Source organism: Photinus pyralis, unplaced genomic scaffold, assembly GCF_008802855.1.
Source record: "Photinus pyralis isolate 1611_PpyrPB1 unplaced genomic scaffold, Ppyr1.3 Ppyr1.4_LG1, whole genome shotgun sequence".
In the NCBI taxonomy this organism is placed as follows: Eukaryota; Metazoa; Arthropoda; class Insecta; order Coleoptera; family Lampyridae; genus Photinus; species Photinus pyralis.
The window spans coordinates 25,520,800-25,542,585 of NW_022170249.1; the positions used below are offsets into that span (position 1 = coordinate 25,520,800).

General features: G+C 36.9%; 3 protein-coding genes across 3 annotated transcripts; all 3 read right to left on the reverse strand.

Moving 5' to 3' along the window:
- Positions 1–3,132: 3,132 nt before the first annotated feature.
- Positions 3,133–5,051, reverse strand: LOC116164337. Its single transcript, XM_031478538.1, has 4 exons — positions 4,776–5,051; positions 4,546–4,726; positions 4,316–4,498; positions 3,133–4,268 (listed from the first exon to the last, which is right to left on the reverse strand). Exons 1-4 carry the CDS (start codon positions 4,961–4,963, stop codon positions 3,225–3,227), a joined length of 1,596 nt encoding a protein of 531 aa, XP_031334398.1. The 5' UTR covers positions 4,964–5,051; the 3' UTR covers positions 3,133–3,224.
- Positions 5,052–9,094: 4,043 nt separating this feature from the next.
- LOC116164423 (N-acylneuraminate-9-phosphatase) lies at positions 9,095–21,223 on the reverse strand. Its single transcript, XM_031478641.1, has 3 exons — positions 21,022–21,223; positions 11,280–11,454; positions 9,095–10,214 (listed from the first exon to the last, which is right to left on the reverse strand). The coding sequence occupies exons 1-3, from the start codon at positions 21,121–21,123 to the stop codon at positions 9,703–9,705; spliced, it is 789 nt and encodes a 262-aa protein (XP_031334501.1). The 5' UTR covers positions 21,124–21,223; the 3' UTR covers positions 9,095–9,702.
- On the reverse strand, positions 18,319–20,981 carry LOC116164162 (neurochondrin homolog). Its single transcript, XM_031478333.1, has one exon. The coding sequence runs from the start codon at positions 20,726–20,728 to the stop codon at positions 18,521–18,523; it is 2,208 nt and encodes a 735-aa protein (XP_031334193.1). The 5' UTR covers positions 20,729–20,981; the 3' UTR covers positions 18,319–18,520.
- Positions 21,224–21,786: the final 563 nt, after the last annotated feature.

Genomic DNA, 21,786 nt, shown 5'->3' on the forward strand with positions numbered 1-21,786 from the left:
CTGGATTTGACATTTGAAGAATTCCACACTGAAACTATTTACCAGCCAGCTCTGTGTGTATATGGAAAACTCTCCCTCCCGTAAAGGCCAGTGGAAAATGAAGTATAAATGAGAAGTTTTGTGTTTCAAGCACAAATTCGGTTAATTACCACCCGCACTTTCTTGAAGCACCAGGAATCTGAATCAAACAAAATCTTGCTGATGTCGGTTTCTCTGCCTGTACTCTTTATTTCCGGCTAAACCAATTGGAACCATATTCTTAGACAAAAGGAAAAGCATTTGGCCAGAATCGCGCATGCGCAGGAGTGGGTGCTAGCCGCAGCAAATTTTTATGGATCGTTTGATGAATTTTGTAAGCACCGCAAGTAATCGCCTTCTAGAAAAATTTTCCATGGATTTCTTCTGAATCTTTAAGAACCAGGTATGTCCGACTTATAAATTATATCAAAGAACTTACATTTAATACATGCCTGGCCACTTTCAATTCATTGTGATTCACGGGCTGCATGCAATTGGTTTTAGTAAGTGAACATTTTTTGGAAGAGAAAAAAAAGAATTAATTTAATGTAGGCCATATTTATTCTTCTTTTTTAATTTAATTTAATAATACAAGCCCGAATATTGGGAGACATACTTTTATTTAGGCGAAACATCAATAGGCATGTTTTGCACCAAACTTTTATTTATGTATTTGCAATTGTTTGTCTTATCGGCCGTGGATCCTAGGTACGAATAGAAAAATCTGAAATGAAAACTCTTATCTGGGTCGCACTTAGGGTTCAATTAAACACAGTTAATTATTAAAGACAAGAATTTATTCTGCAAAACAAAAAAAAAATTAAGAAGTTAAGAAATCTTAACTACCTACTTACAGTTTTTTTTATAATTCAATAATATTCAGACGCACTTAGCACTGTCACCAAAAACACTTGCTGACAGCTTCACTTCTTTTCTATTAAACTGAACTCAATGATTCGAATTGCCTTGTTCAATTAGATTTCGTGGTTTCTCAGGCACTATGCATGACAAAGCCTATCAAAGGCTTCACTGTGCAAAAATACTCGGTACTAACTTTTCCACGAACATTTATTCGCTTGGACAATGTAATAATTAAATCTATTACTTAACTTCTTTCGTACACTTTATTTCGATACCGACGAATTACGTTAACACATAAAGAGGCTGACTGCTCGAAAAATTTAGCGTAAGGAAATGTACACGTTCTCAAACCGTCGCGATATAAAAAAGCCCTGTCTTCCCGTTGTCTTCAGTATTTAACCACTTCAACCATAAAAAAAATTCCTCATGAATTTTCAAATACACCGCCAATTACGGACTTCAATAACGCCAACTGCGACAGGATATACTTCTCCACATGAAACATGCATTTAGACCTTTTAGACCATACAGTACATGGACAGTCAAGGACAGAGCTGGCATGATTCCTCAGAAAAGTATTCAAATAGTGATTACAAATTACTTTGCCAGAAAAATATTTAATTGTAGTAACTGATTACTTTCGCATTGTAATCACAATTACTTTTTTTTTTAACTTTTTGTGTTTGTAAAAGAAGAAGATATTTATTTAAAATAATCTCTCAAGCCTGTATTGTACTTTAAATTCAAAATCTAGCAATAGATCCTCATTCAACACTTAAAAATTCTTTCGTCTATCGTCTAGATATTTAACTAGCTCTAATTCCATTTTGCTACATATTTCTTTTGGTTTCTTGGTAATACTTACTGCACCAATATATAACTGTGATTACCTTTTGTATTCATGATTACTAATTACGATTAGTATCGTAATTAAATTACAATACTGATTAAGTAATTACAGTAATTTAATAGTCATTTATTATATAAGACGATAAAGGGATATTTTACATTGAGTGAATTAACTTTCGCGAGATGGGTAGTTTCCCTTTACCGTCGTGTATTATACAACACTTTATTTTATAGCAGAAGCCATATAAATCGTTGTGAAGCTTCTGACAATTTTGAATTTAGTTTAGACGTCAAAAATAGCAAGCTTAGATTCTGCCGTCGCGGTCGTTACTATAGAAACAGCATTGTTATGTTCTGAACGTCATTTTATACCGTGTTTCGCGTCCCATTTGAAATAAGAACGACGGATGTCACTATAATGTACAATCATCTGTTTCACTTTATCTACCCTCACAGTTCAAACCTATTAAAATGCCAGTATAACATATGCTATAAAATAAAAGTATTTAGTTACTGATTACACAAAAAGTAATTAAATACTGTAATGGATTACTTCCCAGCTCTGGTCAAGGACATCGCCTAGGTGTGTGAGTTTCAGTGTAAACCAGTCTGTCTGATGAGACACGATTAGAGACTGTCAAAGTTTAAATTAACAAACGTCAAATAGTTCATTCAAAAAATGGATAAAATTGCGTACCTAACAAATCTTTCAAAACAAAAGATATAAATTTAAGTAAAATAAACCAACTTTGTGTTTATTCGTAAATAACCCATCAGATTTGCACTTAAAAATTAAAATTCTCACATACAGTTCCATAATTATTTTTGGTAGTCTGACCGAAATAAAGTCTGCATTAGACACATGGAAACGAAAAACAACGGGGCGGATTTTTGAGAAACATTTTTTTGAGCGCACGAACTTTTTTTTTCAAATAGTGACGCAAAATTTGTATTATTGGAAATACTGCCTATTTCAGATATTTTTACGTAGAATCTAGTAATGTAGTCACTTGACCCAAAGTTGGTATTTTTTAAATTTCGATTTTGTAAATACTTTTATGGAAGCAGTATTTGTAACTCAAATACTTTCGCAAATATTTAGTATTCGAATACTTCGCAAAGTATTCGAATACTTTTAAGATATTCAAATATTTGAGAACTATTTAGATATGTTTAGGGGAAGTTTCCATTATCACAAAATCAAATTAAAAATTCGATACAACTGAATACCGAACGATCCTGGAAGTGAAACTTTAGGGTGCAGTTAAACCCCAGTAAATCTTCCACTGAAACTGATATCTTTTCTAAGCAAAAATGTTTGCTTTATATGGCAAATCATCTACATGCATGTATAACAAATGAAAGACCAAAGTAGGTACCTATGTAAAAACAATCACCATCAAATAAACAAAAAGAAGAATTTTATTTAGTTAAAGCTGTTTAAATTACAATCTGCCACGTGTCGTCTTTAATTACAGAAATTTGATATGATGACGTTAATCTTCGTGCTGGGGATTTTGATCAGTAGCTCCACTTCTTAAGTTACATTTCACTCGTTCCTTTGTCTTCAACTTGCCTCGATCATGCTTAATTTTCGCATCGACTTTATGAAGTTCGTTTGGAACTAGTAAGTCCGGCCCATTATTAATAAAATACTCCTGGGCGCCTTTAGGAATTTTTCTTAAGGGCACGAGACGGTCTAAGGAAGTTTGTGTACCACTAGTCGGATAAAATTGGTTTAACGTATACATATCTAAATTTCTAATTTTGTGTTGAACGATCTCGTATTTGTCGCCCAGCAGCAGGTTTGTATCCGCTTTATTTATCGAGAGATCGACGTCTCGTTGTGGCGTCAAATCGTAATGGTTTAAATCGACTTGGCATATTTTGTTTTGGGGGACATTCGAGAAGTTGACGGATTGATCGATACAGTCGGTCTCGGTGGAGGTGGCTTTGTATTCGGTTTCTATCTGAGTGGAGGCCTCGCAGTTTGCCGATTTTTGGTCCGTGTTGACTGCCACATTTTTCGTTATGAGTAAGTAGTGGTTCTTTTCGGAAGAAACTGGTGCTACCGAAACACTCTCGCCACCTTTGCTTTCGTTTAGGTAAACCTTCGGCATGTACAGAGGACCAGGAAGTAATACAAACTCTGCATCTGCAGTTTTAAAATTTTCCCTCTCATCTTCACCTTGATCTAACTTAATCTCTTCTTTTTCTACCTCAGATACAGTATGCTCCATTGAATGCTTATAGCTGTCATAGAGACCAATATCTGCTTGCATAACTGTAATAGTGCTATCATCTTTGGTGTTTGTTTTATCTTCGTCTAAATGCTCGGCATTCTCAAAATTGGGTGTTAATTCCGTAACTCGGTAGCATAAGGGTGGGTTACGAACGACGTCACACTCATCACAGTTTAAACTCAAGTTCTTTTTTGCTACAACACAATTTACACATTTTTGCGACTGTTTCATCGTGTAAATTTTTTCTGGTATGTTGAATTCAGTTTTTAAAAAACTAATTTGTTGCATCATTCTCTCCTACAAGAAAATAAGGTAATGACAAAATTTGAAATTTGTACATTTACATTGTTCAGAGTTTCACGGTTGGCCTCAATATGACTATTGAATACATCTTGTATCTGCCTATTTGTATGGAGGTCATTACGAATAATATCCTCTATAATTCGTAACGAGAACCGTACATATTCGTGTTCCGAGGTTTTTTTTGGGTGTGTCATTTCAGTAGTCTGCTGTTCACGTGTCGATGTCTACATTTACAAAGCGTTAGCCTGCTAAAATTATTGAAAATACTTACCTGTGGGGGACTAACTTGCACTAAAGCTGACCGGAGCCTTGATGCCGAACGAGGTTTTATCGAACCCGGTTCGACACATTGCACATTCGCGATTTTCCGTCTCGTTGATTTTACTGGTAAACTATGAGATCGGGCAGATTGAGGTCTATTCTTCTTCAAATACAGCAAACTTGCATAGTAACTGGAAATATTCGACGTATAGGCCTAAAGCAAAATTCGAAAATTGTTACCTATCTGAACTATTAGCTGACGATATGCGACTTTCATTTCTCGATGTAAGCCTACTTTCTCTACTTGATTGTGATTTAAAAACTGTTGGAGGAGACGTATCAACTACACTTTTCACATTTCTGAGTTTCCGGTAATGATTTGTCATATGAAAGTATATGTCTATCGGAGCTGTGGTTTTTCGCGTCATTTTTATGTTACATATTTACAAACCTGTACGGTATTTAACTCGCAAAAAATTTATGAAAAAAATGTGTACAGTCTTGTTTGCAATGTAACATGTAAGCTGTTGTCATGGCAACTAAATCAATCGCAATATAAATTGTGCTTAATAAATGTTTATAGAATTTAATTTATTGACATGTTATTCATATGCTTAGGTATGCTGTAATACGCCAGTGTGAATGTCCCCCTTTGGGGGGGGGGAGGTTGTGGGACAGAAATAGCATATAAACCACCCATGATACTTTTTTATATTTTAAATTGGCCTATGAAAAACTGGTGCTCGGGCCATTCTACTTTATACTCAGGATTATTTAGGTCTTTAGCAAAACGATAAGGTTCATTTAGAGCTTTTTAGACTCGCTCAGTCCTTTAGAACTTCTAGATCATTTCAATAGGATTATAGGAAGACAAAAGAATCCAAGGGCATCTCCTAAAAATTTTGATGACATCTCATATGATGATTGGAATTGTGGTAAATAAGATTCTGGATAAATACATGGATTCCGATGCTTAAATCATTGATCGGTGCGGTTCCATCCGCCTCGCATAATACGATAACTCAAAATTTAATAGGATAAATTCCGTAAAGACGTATTACTAGTTGCTGGGAGACCACACCTATTAATTTTCAGACTGGTAGGCCGTGACCTTCTGCGCATGCGCGGAAATATCTTTTATTTATGGACTGATCTTACTGAAATTTTAACGGTAGCACTCTTTACTAAATGCAAATGGATCCATTAAACATGTAAAAAGACGCGTGCGTGCATGCGCAGAACTAACTTTTTCCCATCCTACTGAAATTTTAACAGTACCTAGCACCTTTTAATAGATAACATTAAATATTTGTGTAATATATACCAGGAATATTCAAAAAGGTGTATTTGAACGATTTTGTTTTAATTTTTTTATGATGTTATTTGTACAGATACAAAGAAATAGAAAACACTTGCCACTTTTTGGACAAATCATCATCAACTTTATTTTTTCATATGCCCCGCAAAAACGTACACACTGTATTGGGTAGACTTTTTATTACGAATACAATGATGTCCGGCACACACAAAAAAAACAAAAGTTGAAAACTGTTGGTTCAACAGGATGGTGCACCGGCGCACAACGCCCAAATCGTGCTGGAATACCTATCGGACAAATTTCCTGGAAAATGCAAAAGGCTTGTCTGCAACCAACTTTGTGTATATGCATTTACTGTTTCTTTATTATTGCTTAAATTTGATAATTTTTCAAATTAGTTTACTATCTTTTTTGGGTTTATTAATGAAAGGTCAAGATTGTTGAATAGTTGTACTTGGTATTGAATTAATTAACTTATAGTTACTAATATTTTTCCACATGTAATGTTAATATTTTATAATATTTGAACCGGGATTTTTTTGAACGGAATATTAATATTTAGCAATTAGTAGAGTGAATATAGTTTCGAATATGTGATATACCTACTCGGTACATAGCCACCTGACACACGCCAAAGATATACAGTAGGCGGCTAAAATACGGAACAAATGCATTTAAAAATCAGGTGTTTGGGTAAAAAAAATGCTAGCACACGCCTATTATAATTTTTTGCACTAATGAGAAAATATATAAGATGCGCCAAAAAGAAGATTTTGATCCCAAAGTGGATGTATTTAAATGAAACAGTAATTTTTAAAATCCATTTTCGAATTCTGTGTCAAATTCTACGCATAATATAAATAATTCGAAAATGGATTTAAAAAAGTACTGTTCCGATTAAAAAATCAACTTTGGTCTCAAAATCTATACTGTTTGATGCATCCTGTATAGTTTATTATTATTTATGTGTGTACGTGCCACAAAACACTGCTTGTTTTCATGTGTCTTAGGAAAGGGCCACCGGCCACCTTCATTTTAAGGGTCCAAAATGACCCCGCAGCTGAATCCTGACGTCATTTTTGGATTTGGACAAGTCAACCTTTTGTTCACAACAAAAGAACGTTTTGTTTTTCCAAAGCACTCTTCTCAAAAAATTAAAAATTGTGTTTTTAAGAAAAATGTAATACTGAACCACCATGTGTGATATATCGTTGTAAATAGAAAAAAAGACGTAATCCCAAAATGTGAAAATTCAAAATGCGCCCATAAGAAAAACTAAAGTTTCCACGTGTTTCTCCGTCATCTTGAAAGTAATTAAAAACAGGATGCCATATTTGAAATCTCCATTAAAAAGTGTCCGAATAATGTGTTCATTAGAAATGTCTACTACGATTAGTTTATCATAAAAAAATTAAAAACGAAAATCAGAAATGTTCGTTTTTTGTGATATCTTCAATATATTTCAAATTTCTTTTCAGATTCTTATTCAGCATGGAAATTTGCAACTTTGCCCCCATTTAATCAACGTTCTATCTCTTAAGATAAGTGAGATCCCCACAGTGGCACTCAAAAAATGGACACAGTGTAGGTGGCCTAAATTTCTGCACTACGTGCTCCCATTCGTCCTCTGTCGTAAGTGATATCTAAAAAACATGAGAAAGTTAGGACTTTGGGGAGGATGTAATGTTAGGTTTTTTGACTTTTTGTCTCTTAAGGCCCCAAAATGACCCCGCAACCCCCTTCTACAGATTTCAAAATATTGAAGTCGTTTATGTTCACGTTTTAGCACCACAAAGATTAAGAGCCTCCAACCAAGAACTTTCTAAGGGCCATTAAATACATGAGCGTATAATAAATAGCCTTATGGCTGTTCAAAAACTGCTACTTGTCTTTGATAGTACATAGCGATCAAAAATGAGTGACCGTCTAGTCACTTTTGGAATTTTTGTTTACATGGGAAATCCTACTTAACTTGAACTTTCAAAGGCGACTCGACAGTCACTCATTCTTGATCGCCCGTTATAAAGAATCCTTCAAGTTACTCAAGAAGGTTTTAAGGAGCTTCCAAGCAGGGCTGCGAAAAATAATCATATCTATAATTATCGATAAATATTAATAATTATCTCTCCTTTTACAAGAATGCACCCTTTGTGTCCCAGGTGGCCCTTTTCATATGAAAAATTATCGATAATGGACAATATAGATAATTAACAGTATCGATAATCCATCATATCAAGAACCGATATCGATATAGGCATCATCGATAACTTTTTATTATTGATTATCGACAGTGAATTTCGATTGTCGCGCAGCCCAACTTCCAAGTATACCTAAGAGTCCCTAGAGTATAGTAGTAGGAAAAAGTCTTTTGGAAACGTATGTACGGGTATGGGTTTGTAACGACGATTAAAGACTCCAAAATGTTTTTATTCCAATCCACAATAATTAGATTCGTAATTCCCAAAAAAACCTAACTAACCAGCAATAAATACAAGGGACAATTTAATAGCTAACCACTTACCTAACACCAGCCTTTTCACTTCAATTAATATAATTATAAAAAATCTGGTAATAATTGGCCTAATGGCTGTTACAAGTCTGAATAGGAAATACCGCTTTTTGAACTTAATCGCATTACCCTGCCTACACAATACGTAAGCTTGATATCCAACTTTAAAGTATGAAAAATTGTCGGTACTATCAGAAACTGAGTAAGGCGTCAAATTTGAATTTAAAAAATTGAAGTTGGTTACTTCAGTCTGGTTTCGGTAATTGTGCTACACGTATATATTGAATCTTTGAGATCACTACAGCGCTTTTATAAAATCGAGTCGGGTGTAGTATGACCACTTCCAATTTTAACGTACCTCATTGACCATTGGGGATTAAAGGACTTTGCAATAAAAAACCATTTACAGGTGGAAATTAATTTTATTAAAAAAGTTTTTGTCAGGAACCCAAAACAAAATGTATAACAACTAAAAACTTACTTTACGCTATTTACAAAAATATAATCGATCACTACGAATATAAAAATAAATATTTGGAACAAGAATACGCAACCGCTTCAAAACAAAAAATCCATTACGTCTAGTAATATACAAAATAAGCGTCTTTTAATTTGTTTAGGTACCTACAGTTAATAAATAGAATACTTTTAGATTATCGGTGTAATAAATAACTTATGGAAGAAATTATGACAATACTTCTGCCGTTACATGAGATAAATTTTGTCACACTGTTTAATAATGAGCGCTTTAATATTTCTAAATATACTGTACAGATGAGCACACTCTCGCTTAAAACTAAATGGTATTCAAACGTTTTGTTTAGTTGTACTATCTCTATTTGTTTAATATGTAGATGTAAAAATAATTCGAAGAAATAAAAAATATGTTATTTCTGAGAAGAGTGAAGAGTTTCCCAACACCAAAAAGAAAAATATTTGCACTTGATCTCCATCAGATGTCTTCTGTTACGTTTTTTTTTGTGTTTTAGGTGTGTAATTATGTTTTCTTAAATTAAAATAAATTAGTTATATTCTACTTGCGTAAAAAGTTAGTAAACAATGGCTAAAAGTAATATTTTTGCATTCTAATACAGTAGTGTAGTGTATCACAAATAATTGTGACGACATTCTGCAAACATTTAGCTTACATTATCAGTCTCAAATTCATAAGACTGTAGATCATTCACTTCGGTAACTGTTAAGATCATATCACATGCCATCCTAGCACCATTTGTTACGAAAGAAAATTTGTTCTGAGCTATCTAAATACTACTACCTACTACACCCACTACGTGTCGAGCAACATTCATTTATAAATTAAAAATTAAAATGAATAAGAATCAGCTCCCGTCGCTACTGTTGCTGTTAGAATCATCCAAATCGATGTTGCGTCGAAAAACGGGTACAGCGACATTTTTCGGTAGCAAACTAATCAATTCGTGAACGCTTTGGATGATATAATCCGGGCGACATTGGCTAAACTCGAAGCTAGCGCCGTTCAAAGGTATCCAAATGGTACCGCCTAATTTCGCCTGCATGCCACCTAGGATATCGGTTTCTAACTTGTCTCCTACCATTAGACACTGCAGCGGTTTCACACCGAGCAAGTTACACGCCTCCTTAAATATCATTTTATCGGGTTTCTCACAGGGAAGGTCTCCCGATACTAATATCACGTCGAAATATTCGCGTAACTGCAGCCTGTTAATTTTTTCCCATTGCGCGTTCGATGTACCGTTCGTTATTAGTCCGAGTAAGTACGTCTGGTGTAGTTTGTTAAGTAATATTTTGATCTCTGGCGTTATCGCCAGGTAGGCGAAGCGCAGCTGTAACCATTTACGGTATACTGTATCTGTAATAGAAAGCACATTTTAAAAATGCGATCGAAATTACATGCGATAGTTTAAATTTAAATGACTAAAGAAAAAAATTCTCTCTGGTAAGTACTTGATTTATATCTGATCATAATCAGGCATACCAGTTCAGCAACAAAAATTATATGAAAAGGTCCCCCATAAAGTGACTGGTTACTCTTCGCGAACAGGCGGGCGTAATTTTCAGGCGTATATCCTAAAAATATTATAATCGATAGATGGCTTAAGCGAAAAGTATTTAAATACCTTTCCGTTTTTATCATCTCCTCAACTTTTCTGCTTGATTTTCTGTCCAAAGTGCCTCCTTCCTCAAACAGAACATGAGATGCAGTTCTGAGTGGTAGTCCCCTATCTTGAGATGTACAGGACTAATGAGCTACCAGTACTATGGCATTGTGTACAGACAGACATGTTGATAGTTTTTATAAAGTTATCAAGCATTGAGGAACTGAATCACCATCACGAAATGATTTATCGTGCTATTATCTACGTCAGTGATATGATACACGGGCGATATTATTTTTTAAATTAAGCAACTGTTAAGTACAGTTACCGTGAGATAAAATGATGCCTTGCCAACAATCTGCTAATAGAAAAATTGCTTTAAATTACGTGCAGGGTAACAAAGTCCTTGATAAGCGAAATGTGCGCAATTAAGTGATTAGTACAATCGGTCAAATAGGTGTAAAATATGAGTGCAATAATGGACTTTGCATACAATACAATTTGGCAGGTTAATTATAAACAATGATATGAACTGTCAAAATCTTTCGTGCTTAAAAATACCACTGTCGACTACAAATGCTATTAAAAATTATAACAATAAGTGGCAACGAACTGGAAATTGACGTACAATCGTCCGATAACATTGAAAGAGTGAAAGAAAAAATTGAGCAGCTGGAAGGTATACCTCCGGCTCAACAGAGGCTCATCTATCAAGGAAAGCAAATGAACGATAGTAAAACTTTGGCAAATTATAAGGTAAAAGGTGGCACAACGCTACACTTAGTAATTGCTTTAAGGGGTGGAATTTGAGTACCTACCGGCAAGGTGACAATAGTCATCGCCCAATGACTGAACCCACAACAAGTGTCTCCATTCGTCTAAGCCCATATTTACGTTCTCCGGACATTTCCTGAAGGATTTTAAGAAAGTGTTGCAAATTTGAGAGGTTGCGGTTGACGTCAGAGAGTATCTGTCTCGTAGGATTTCTGATATCTGAAACAAAAATATCTGCAATGTAGTCGAAGCTTTCAATAATAAGTGCCATTATAATTTCGTACTCTGTACTGTAAGATTTTGGTATATGACTTTGTCAATTGTTATTATCTAAAATTTGTTTACGTTATACTAGCACAAAAGCATACAAAGAGATCATCGTATCACAAATTATGGAAACCCTTTGTAGATAATTCACTGAGCCTTAGTGCAATCGACAACTAGGCTTAGTCTAATAGAAAACTTAATTTTTATTGTTCGAAAACTAAAGCCCTCCTTAGGATCAGGCTTATTTAGAAGAGAACGCCCATACTTCTGGAAAGGGGGGCGCAAAATCCTACGTTTTGATTTTAATGATTTATTGATACTGTATACATACACCCCACGTGTCTTTGATATTGGAGGTATGTTAATCTGCCGGGGGTAGAAACAGGGATTTATTCAAGAGCGTCAGAGAATGTTAAGTGAAACCCCCATTCAAACGACTGACGATTTGAACATGACGCAAGCTCAGGGTGGCTTTTTGAAAATGCAAAAAATCGCCATTTTGAAATACTCGAGTGCGCCAGCTTATTATACAGCCCTAGTTCTAGTCGGGCTGACCCATAATCTAACGATAATTCAGAGGGATTCTCGTAATCTGACGATTTGAAAAAACTTTTTAGGCGAGGCATTTTTTAGCGCATTTTTGGAAAAAATCCGCTATTATATTCGTTATGGCTGGCTGGCTGGCTGTCCGACTGAGATCTCAGCAATTACAATAATAGCTAGAGACTTCAAATTTCCACTAAAAGCTTTCTGCTATAGTGTAGATGTGCAGGCTCTACTCTATTTTGAGATTTATTCGTGAGATCGATAATTTTAAACTTTGCTAATGAAATACTGATCTGCATTATCAAAAATGCGCTTTCATCATGCATATGCTGATTTACAACTTGTTTGTTTCAAACTTGAATTTAAAAATTGGTTCAACAGTACTGTATAGTATTATCATTCATCCTCGTAGTAGATATTAAACAAAATTTGATTTATAATACACAATTACTAATTTATTACTATTATAATCGTAAAAACAGAAACAAGCCAGAGCGTTGTGGCGTGTGGAAATCGGCAGACTATATTTCATCTGTTATTCTTGACCTTCAAAATTAAAAAGGATTCCAACGCGCTCAAGAATATGTCAAGGTAACGTTTTTTTTTGGCAAGTTTGTGACCTCCCCTCTCCCGTACGTCACGCTCAAATGGCCAGATTGTTGAAATGCGCACTTTTCAACACGTAGTTAACCTACCTTATTTTAATTTGACGCGCTCGAGTATTTCTAACGATCGATTTTTTTACTATTCTGTCCTAGGTCCACGATCCTGTATAATTAAGGGCTTATCATAAATACAATATGGCTCATGAGCACGACGGTCGTCATGTTTTTTCCAAATTTATTATTGGTTTAACCGTATTGGTGAAAAATAAGGATAAATCGATTCAAAAACAGTAAAAGGGTTGAAGAATGTGTGAAGAAAGCAATAGTTGAAACTAGTGGTGAAGAAAAAGAAAAAAGGGAGTTCCATATAAACCTAACAAAGAAGTACATATCTACAAAATTAATACATTTTTTATTTGCGTATGTTGGAACACGTAAAAACCGAAAAAAAAACTGAAACGGAACATTATTAAAAGTCACAGAACCAGAACCCGAACCCTTAAAAAATAGTTCTCAGCAATGAGCCACTCGTGTTTGATATATAAGCAAATTGAATTGCGTTTCAAAACCGAAGTAGGTAATAAATAGTTCGCGCTGTTATAAATTGTGTATATGTGAGTGATAAATAATATTTTATCTGTTATAAATTAATCCATTTCAAGACTTATTGTTAGTTTAATGTAAATAAATAAGTCACGTAATTAAATTTGCGTTACAGTATTTTACAGAAATACTTCGAAACATATTTTGCACGTTTCGATTCCATCAACAGATTGCATCTGGTATTTTCTACTCAGTCTTGAGATATTCGTAGTTATAGTTTTGGCTCTACTAGCAATAAGTGAGTCAGCTCCACATTTTTATTGGTATTCGTAGACATGTACCTAATTACTTTTACATAACGACCGAGGACAGCATCAAAATTTCATAGTTTTTTTTGTAGTTCTACACATGCGCAAATCCAATATGTGGTTTAAAATTGTATTGAAATAAGTACAGGGTCGTAGTCAGTTTAATTATTAAGAGCGGACCAATAAATCTACAGAGCGGGCGAGCGAAATCATTTCCTGTGTCCGCGCAAATACCACCCGCTGAAGAAATTCGTTTTTCTTGGAAAATACACTTCGCATAATTTGATAGCTAACGTTTAATTGAATTTAATAAATAAAAAAATAAGCACATTTTCAAAAGCTTCTCAGTTGTTCATCCTTTTGCCTAAGAACACGTGATTGATCATTGAGATCTGGTTCATAGGGATCCAAAACGCAAATGTGTTACAAAAATTATCCTAAACACTTTCTTGATTAATATCGCCACTTAAAGTAGTTGACGTTCTTTTGTTCTTTTTGAAGAAATTCCAAAGCTAAAAAAATCAAATCAGCCATTTATGAGACATCGAAAACCTTTGTAAATTCTTGATTCGCATCATTGTAGAAAATGAAGATCATTTAATTTAGAGCAGTCAACAACCAAACACTGCAACTGTTGCATATAGCTCGTACGTTTTTTTAAAGCTTCTTTTTGGGGATATAACGTTTTGAAAACACTGAGGTAAACTCGATGTTGAAAACGAAATTCTCTTAAAAGGATTCAATTAAAAAAAGAAGTTTTTAAAGAAAATATTTGAACCTCTTTTAATCTTTAAAAAAATTGTTTTAATCTTTTTGAATCTTTTCAATTTTTGAATCACTTGAATCTTATTTTTTTAATATCTTTTTTTTTCCTCCAAGGCGTCGACATCTTGGTCATTGGTCTTTTTTTTACTTATACCGCCATCACCAATCATCACTACTCTAGGTATGTATAATATGTTAGTTAAATCATGTTGAATAAGTTATTTCCTTTCAGAAAAGTCAGAAAAGTTCAAAACTTCAAGTTCTGCTGTAGGTCTGGTGATATTTGCAACGCTGTTCTTGTTTGGACAAAATTTGAACACGTACATACGATATGGACGACCACATTGACACATGGGAGGAGGTTCTCCGCGAAGTATATAAGCACGGGTGAGTCCAGTTTGTCCTATCCGCAGCCTTTGTATTTTCACGCGTTCAGTTCGTGTTAGCTTAAGTGGCGGAATCCATTTTGCTGTCCTTCCCACGGCCAGCCTCAGGGCTGCATTAAGATCCATGGGTCTTAGGTCCTGGACGTCTACTAGGGTTCCTCTTGTTGGACGTTTTGCTGCCGCATCAACCAGTTCATTTCCTTGTATTCCTACATGACTGGGTATCCACGCAAATTCCACTACCTTACCGGACTTCGTAACATTTGTGTACATTGCTTGTATTCTCTGAATAAGAGGAATCCTTGGTGTACTAGTTTTGAAAAGAGAATTTAATATGCTGGCTGTTTGGATTAAAATATATAGGGTGTTTCATTTAACATTTTTTAATTGACCCCGTATACTGATTTTGAAAACAGTAGATTATCAAACAATCATTTGTAATAAACACATCTCCGATAACTTAATCAACAAAGAAATTATAGGCTTTTATATATTTAAAAATGGAAAAATGCACCGTTTGCCTATAACTCGCAAAAACAAAAAACTGTAGGCTAGTTTGGTTTTCAACATCGAGTTTATCTCAGAAAATACATCGAGACTGCAATGTCAGTTTTTTTTTTATTACTTATCGTTTTTGCGTTACCCCATACAACCAACCAAATTTGGTCACCCTGTACAGAGAAAATAATTTATACACAATCGTGAACGTAGTCCAGTTTTAATATTTGACATAATTCCGAATGCACCTTCTTTATATATAATGATTTATGAGCATGCTATATTGCGTCATATTAAGCAATTTTTAATAGCGTGAGTTCCAAGAGCGGGCTGACCCGCTATTTCCCCCCCCCCCTGGCTACGGCCCTGCATAAGTGTACCGGGTAATTCTTGGCGAGCGTCGGTTAGAAAGATGTGGAGAACCTTTGAAAATGAAGCTGAACTGATAAGTCCTTTAAGGGTTTTGGTACATATGATGAATTGAACTAAAATATTTTCAAGATGGCGCCACTTCCGCAAATACCGGAAGTAGCCATCAACTTTGTTATTTTAAATAGGGAAGGGAGCTCCTATTTTTTCTACATTTTCGGATTCTACGTCGAAATTGGATTAATATTAAACACGGTGAATGTAATCGAATAACGGTCAGGACTTGCCCTCTTTTTTCCGAAAGATACCCTGACAAGGCGCGACCCACAGAGGCTACAATTCGCAAATTATTACAAGAATTACAGGAATAACGGCATGTTTCAAATAAATAATAAATTTTTAGAATTACCCCTGCAAATTCAATTTTTGACATAAAAACTTGAATATCGACAAAGCAAAGGGTGAATTATGAGGTATCGTTGTACTCCAAATTCGACGTAGAATCCGAAAATGTAGAAAAATAGGGGGCAAAGTTGATGGCTACTTCTCGTATTTGCGGAAGTGGTGTCATCTTGAAAATATTTTAGTTCAATTCATCATGTGCCAAAACCCCTAAAGGACTTAAGCCGGCTCCACACATTCGACTATTTGTGACAAATGTGGCAAATATCCGAATGTGTGGATGGGGTGCTTGAAGACAAATATTCGCACAAAGAGACATATTCGGCAAATATAAATATTTCCCGTTCGAAGTCGGTAAATGAACACAAATCAAAGGCACCAAATATTTCAAACAGGCGAGACGTGTCTGATGGCACAAATGGCAAATATGAGGATGGTGACTTTGTGATTAAGACAAATATTTTAGCAAATATACAAATATTCGTGTATTTGCCATATATTCGAATGTGTGGAGCCGGCTTTAGTTTTTCAAAGGTTCTTCATATGACGCTCGTCAAGAATGACCCTCTGTATAGTTGGGGTGAGATTGCGCAGAATGGAAACCTCCGTGGAAACTTATGCCATCTTTTTTATTCTTCTCGCTCACCCTGTGTTGAAACCTATCAACTAAAAAAATCGCAGCTTTTTAGGAGGTCCCCCTGTTGAAATTCCAAATCCTCACTCGGACGCAATTCACAATAGAAGCGGCATTTCTAATGAAGCATACGTACAGCAGTTATAATTGCGCCCCAAACATATAAACATCCCCTAACTGACTATATTTATTAGCGAGCTCCTAGCGAGTTTATAATTTTGTGATGTCTGTCCGTCCGTCTGTCCGTTAGCACGATAACTCATAAACGAATGGACCGATTACGATGAAATTTTGCAGGTGGATTCTTTATCAAATTTGTAGATCGGAGTTCGTGAATTGGCAATGTAGCCCAAAAAATAAAGTAGGCCCTTTTGACATCTCCGTTAGTTATGAACCGAATTGCATGAAATTCAATATGCGCATGGCTTTAGCCATATAAAACGCAATTCCAAAAGTTGAGCCTAATCGATTAGCATTCACAGTGCCCTTTGCGCATCTGGACCATTTACAGACCAAACTGCAAACTTTCTTATTTATGAAGGTATTTAAATAAAATTTGATACATAGCCACTTGGAATAAAAGCAAATTTAACGCCAGTTTCAAAATTTGGTTTTGCGCATGCGCAGTGCCAACTTTCTTATTTGTGGAGGGATTTAAATGAAATTTGATACATATACACTTTAACTTACCAAAGATTATACCGTTACTTATATTCAGAAGGGAATGGAATAGGAATAGGGATAATTTTATGGTAATTAGCCGAGATGGATAATGAATTAATGATAATTTGAATAACTGAATGTTTCTTCTTCTAACTTTAATCTCACAATTTTACGTTTATTCGTTGTAACCGCGGCGTGTTTCTACTAGATCTGGTTATATTTTCTATTGCTGTATTTACGCGCGTAGGTACGATGACGTCCGACAACAAACATGGCGGCAATTTAAAATTTCTATTGCGCGCCCAAAAAGCAAAACTAACATTTGGTTTAAAATTTGGTTTTGCACATGCTATAGCCATACCCAGGAGCTCGTTTGCTATATTTTTTTAATTTATTAAGGTACAACGGGACAATAATGTCTATGTCAATGTTTTTGTTGATTCGGCTTTATTGTTCAGTGGTAGAGCGTTGGACTATAAATCCGGAGGTCGGGTGTTCGAACCTGAGTTGAGGTAAATTTTTCATCTGTGGCAGAGATAGGAATTACCTTAGACCAGTTTCGAGCATTCTGCCGGCTACTCCGAATTAGGTTTTCCTAATTCGTAAGGTAAATACCGAGGTAGTATAGAACAACTTAAGACCTTCTGCAGCGGCACCTCTAAAAAGCATTATGCGGGTCACTCTGTAATTGGGCGCAAGCCTGTTGAGGGCCCAGAATAAGAGAGGGTTAATATATAAATAAAAATAAATAAATCACAGACAATAAATTATTATTATTACTGCCTATAAATGTTAAAAATTACTTCGAAGTATCTTAAATGCCCTGCAAATGCAAAAAAATACTTTGATATACCAAAAACTACCTAAAAATTCCAACCTAGGGCCCCCCTTGGCCATGTGACTGAAAAGACAGTGATTATATAATTTTTGAAGCGCATCTAATTCTCCAGCATGTAATTGGTAACAAAAATTGAGTAGCAACTAAAACTGACAATAAAAAGGCAATATAAATCATATTACTTTGTTTAAACTTTAAAGGAAACCTTCACAAATGTCACGTTCTAAATCGAGAGGTTTATAAATAAGTACTACAGAAATAAACGGGAGTTCAGTTGAAGTTTTATTTAATAGTTTCCACTTTGGCATATGTTACAAGTACAAAAGTTCATTAGGTACACACAAAATGCGTTATCAAAAATACTCAGACTACTCATTAGTAATCTAAAGCAATTAAAAAAGCGGTCCTCATTAAAATATAATCTGCCATTTAGAGAAACGCAAATTATCACAGATTTTTAATTAATCCCCGAACAGTTTCTTCCCCAGTTCCATAAATCGGTGGTTTCTGCACACTTTGAGCGCGTCCGCCTTTTTCAAGACGTCCACAACGTTCGCGTCGGCGTCGACGAGGTGGCACAGGAAGTCCTCGTATGCGGATTTGATGTTCGGCTGTAGTGTGCCGATTTTGACCTTTTTCAATTTCTTAATTATGTCCTCTGCCCAGCCGCTTTCGATTGCGAATTCGGATATCCAAGGAACCACGGCGAGCACGCTCGACATCGTTTGCATGCCCAAAAACCACAGCTCCATGATCTCCATCCAGTGCTCCTTGTAGGAGATCGCGACGACCAAGGCGTTCGGGTCGCTCGATTCGTCGATGGTGTAGGCGTCCCAAAGGAAGCGTATGGTGACTTGTATGTACCGGCAGATGGAGAAGTCGTTTTTTTTAATGCGCTTCGATTGTTGCTTTAACAGTAGTAGGCCGAGGACGGCGAGATGCCCGTGCAGGACTAGGTTCTCGGGGATGCTCTTCAACTCGGACAAGTTCTCGAAGATGAATTGCAGCAGTTTGTTGAAGGTCTCGCTGTCTTCGACGAGTTTCGCCTCGAGAACTGTAATGTTCATGAAAATATTGCAGATGCTGATCATCGCCGTGCGAGCGTCTTGCATTTCTTCGAGGATTTCGGGGGAAAGCTCCTCCGGTGGTTGATTGAGCAACTTCAACCGCTCGGATCTGGGCACCTTCGGCTTTTTTCTCTGCACGATGCCCCAGTAAAACTCGAAGCAGTCGAATAGTACGTCTTCCTGCTTGATTTTCAGCATGATCTTCCTGGCCTCGTCCTCCACCGTCAGATGGCAGAGAGCCGGAAGCATTATCCGTAGGATATCCATTTGGCTTAGCGGATTCGGGGGGGCGTCCATTACGGTTCCGGTTTTTTCGGCGATTCTCCGTGCACGGCTCAGGTTGAAAGTCTCGTTCGCCAGACTGAGCATGTACGGGAGCAGCTGGTAGACCTGAGACCGCATGGCCGTCGTCTCCTGGGCGAGCCACGCTACCAGTACGCGTACGGAGGCACAGACGAAAATTTTCTCGTCGCTTGCCAAGCTATCGCGACCCTTATCGTTGGAGATCTTCGTTAAAAGGCCGATAACCGCGGAGAAGGCGCCCTTGAGCCCGGTGTAAAGTGTCTGCTTCTCCTTTTGTTCCAAGTCGAGGACGTCGGTCGCGATGTAATTCAGCGAAACCTCCAGGATTATGTAGCAACTGGTCACCAAAATATCCTGCGAGTGCGCCTGCTTTAAGCTTTTACCGTCGAGCTGCATCCGCACCTCGATTGCCGCCAGCTGAATCAGCAAAAGGAAGAACTGCTTCGGCTTGTCCTCATCAGAGGTCGCCCACTCGGCACCCAACAAGCTGAGTACAGTCGACGCCAAGATTAACGCGGGGTTACGCTGATCCTTCCCGATTTTACTCTGCAAAATGTCGGTGAGCCCCTTGTAGACGCTCTGAGGCCACGTCTCCTCCTGCGGCGTCGTTTTCGTTACCGCATTCTTCGGGGCGTTAAACAAGAGCGACTGCAAAATTTGGCAGAGCTCGAATTTGCGTTCGTCGTGATCGGTCTCGAACTCCAAAGCGATTTTGTTGACGATCTGATGAAAAGCCCCGGTGTTGTCGCCCCACGAGCTCGCCCCGAAACGACCGACCAACGTGACCAAAATACCGAGCGCCTCGTCAGTTTGGAAGCTCTGCTGGGCGTAGATCTCCAACATTTTATTCACCGCGCCCATCTTGTAGAGGGCCTGCTGGCCGGGGTCATACGCGACGATCGCCTTAAGACAACCGTAAGCCTCTCTGATTATAATTAAGTTATCGTCGTAATCGCTTGTATCGCTTTGCTGAACGATATCCAGAAACACTGGTATGTTTGCGAGCATTTCCGAATGAGTCGCCAGCTCCGGCTCGTTGCAAAAGCATGTCAGGACGGACAGAGCGACAGATTTATATATCGAAGGTGGACAGTCGACGGGTACATCGGACGTAAGGAGCAGCCGTTTCAGAAAATCAAACCCGATTGCCTCGAAGATCAGCTTTTTGGCGTTCGCCTTACAATCTTTCGCCTTAACTAATTTAGTAACCAAAAAAAGACCGGTAAATTTCTCCGTATCCGTCGACGCGTTTTTTAAAAGCGCGACGACTTTTTTTACCGCTTCGGACACTTCACCCATAACGCGCGCACTTTAAAGAACTAAGAAGTTCGACGCGTGTGGAAAATTATATTTAGGCACTCACGCCGCATTCTAAATTCGGTAATTGTGAGGTTTCCATTTCACGCATTTATTTTTAAACTAAGAAGTCATCGACTACGGACAGTAAATCCTGCAGAAACGTGTGCATGCTTAACAGCTGATGCCACGTTCAGGCCCGTATTCGATCGATTTTGACTGTCAAAAACAGCTGAGCGGCCAGGAACGTATTTTATTCAGACAATGGAAATTTTAAATAAAATAAAAAATCTTACCTTATTGCAGGCTAATTTATCCGCTTTTCTCGTTGGAATTAACGTATTATCCAAGTCGAAGAAAATCGTGGAAATAGACGAACTCCATATTCGTGTTGCCATCCCTTTATTAACAATATAGAAACAGATTTAAAGACAGCCTTGTGGAAATGTACTTTTATATCGAGAGTGGACGTCATTCATCGTGGAATCGCACTAGGCAGGGGCTGACCCAGACGGTTTCCCCCCGCCGTAAAGTCTACGTCGTCGCATTTCCGTTCATCGGATATTAACTAACGTTGTGAAATATGTTTGCTTTTTTTTGTCAAGTATTTCAAATTTATTCATTAACAAATTGACTAATCGATAAATAAGCACATACAGAGGAATTTATTCAAGTATTTTATATCTGCGTAATTGAATTTTAAGTAGGCGCCTATGCTATCCGACGACCTATGTGACAATGAAACGAGGTCGCACTTTCTTCGCCCGTCTGTGATGGAATGGAATCCCAGCGAAATTTAGCAATATATTCGCGCTTTCTTTTTGGCATTTTAAGATTGGGCATAATTCTGAGCACAGCCAAGGGTTGGCTGAGCCAACCTTTGCTCAGCATAATTCCGTTTTTTAATCGATGAGTCTGTTTTTAATTAAGCCGTCACTAACTTTCTTAGATTCAGAGTTCGAAAGACTGTTAAAACATTAAACATATGATTCTTTATATGAAACACCCTGTATATTATTACACCATGTGACAGCTAATTATATTCTCTACGCAAGTTCTTA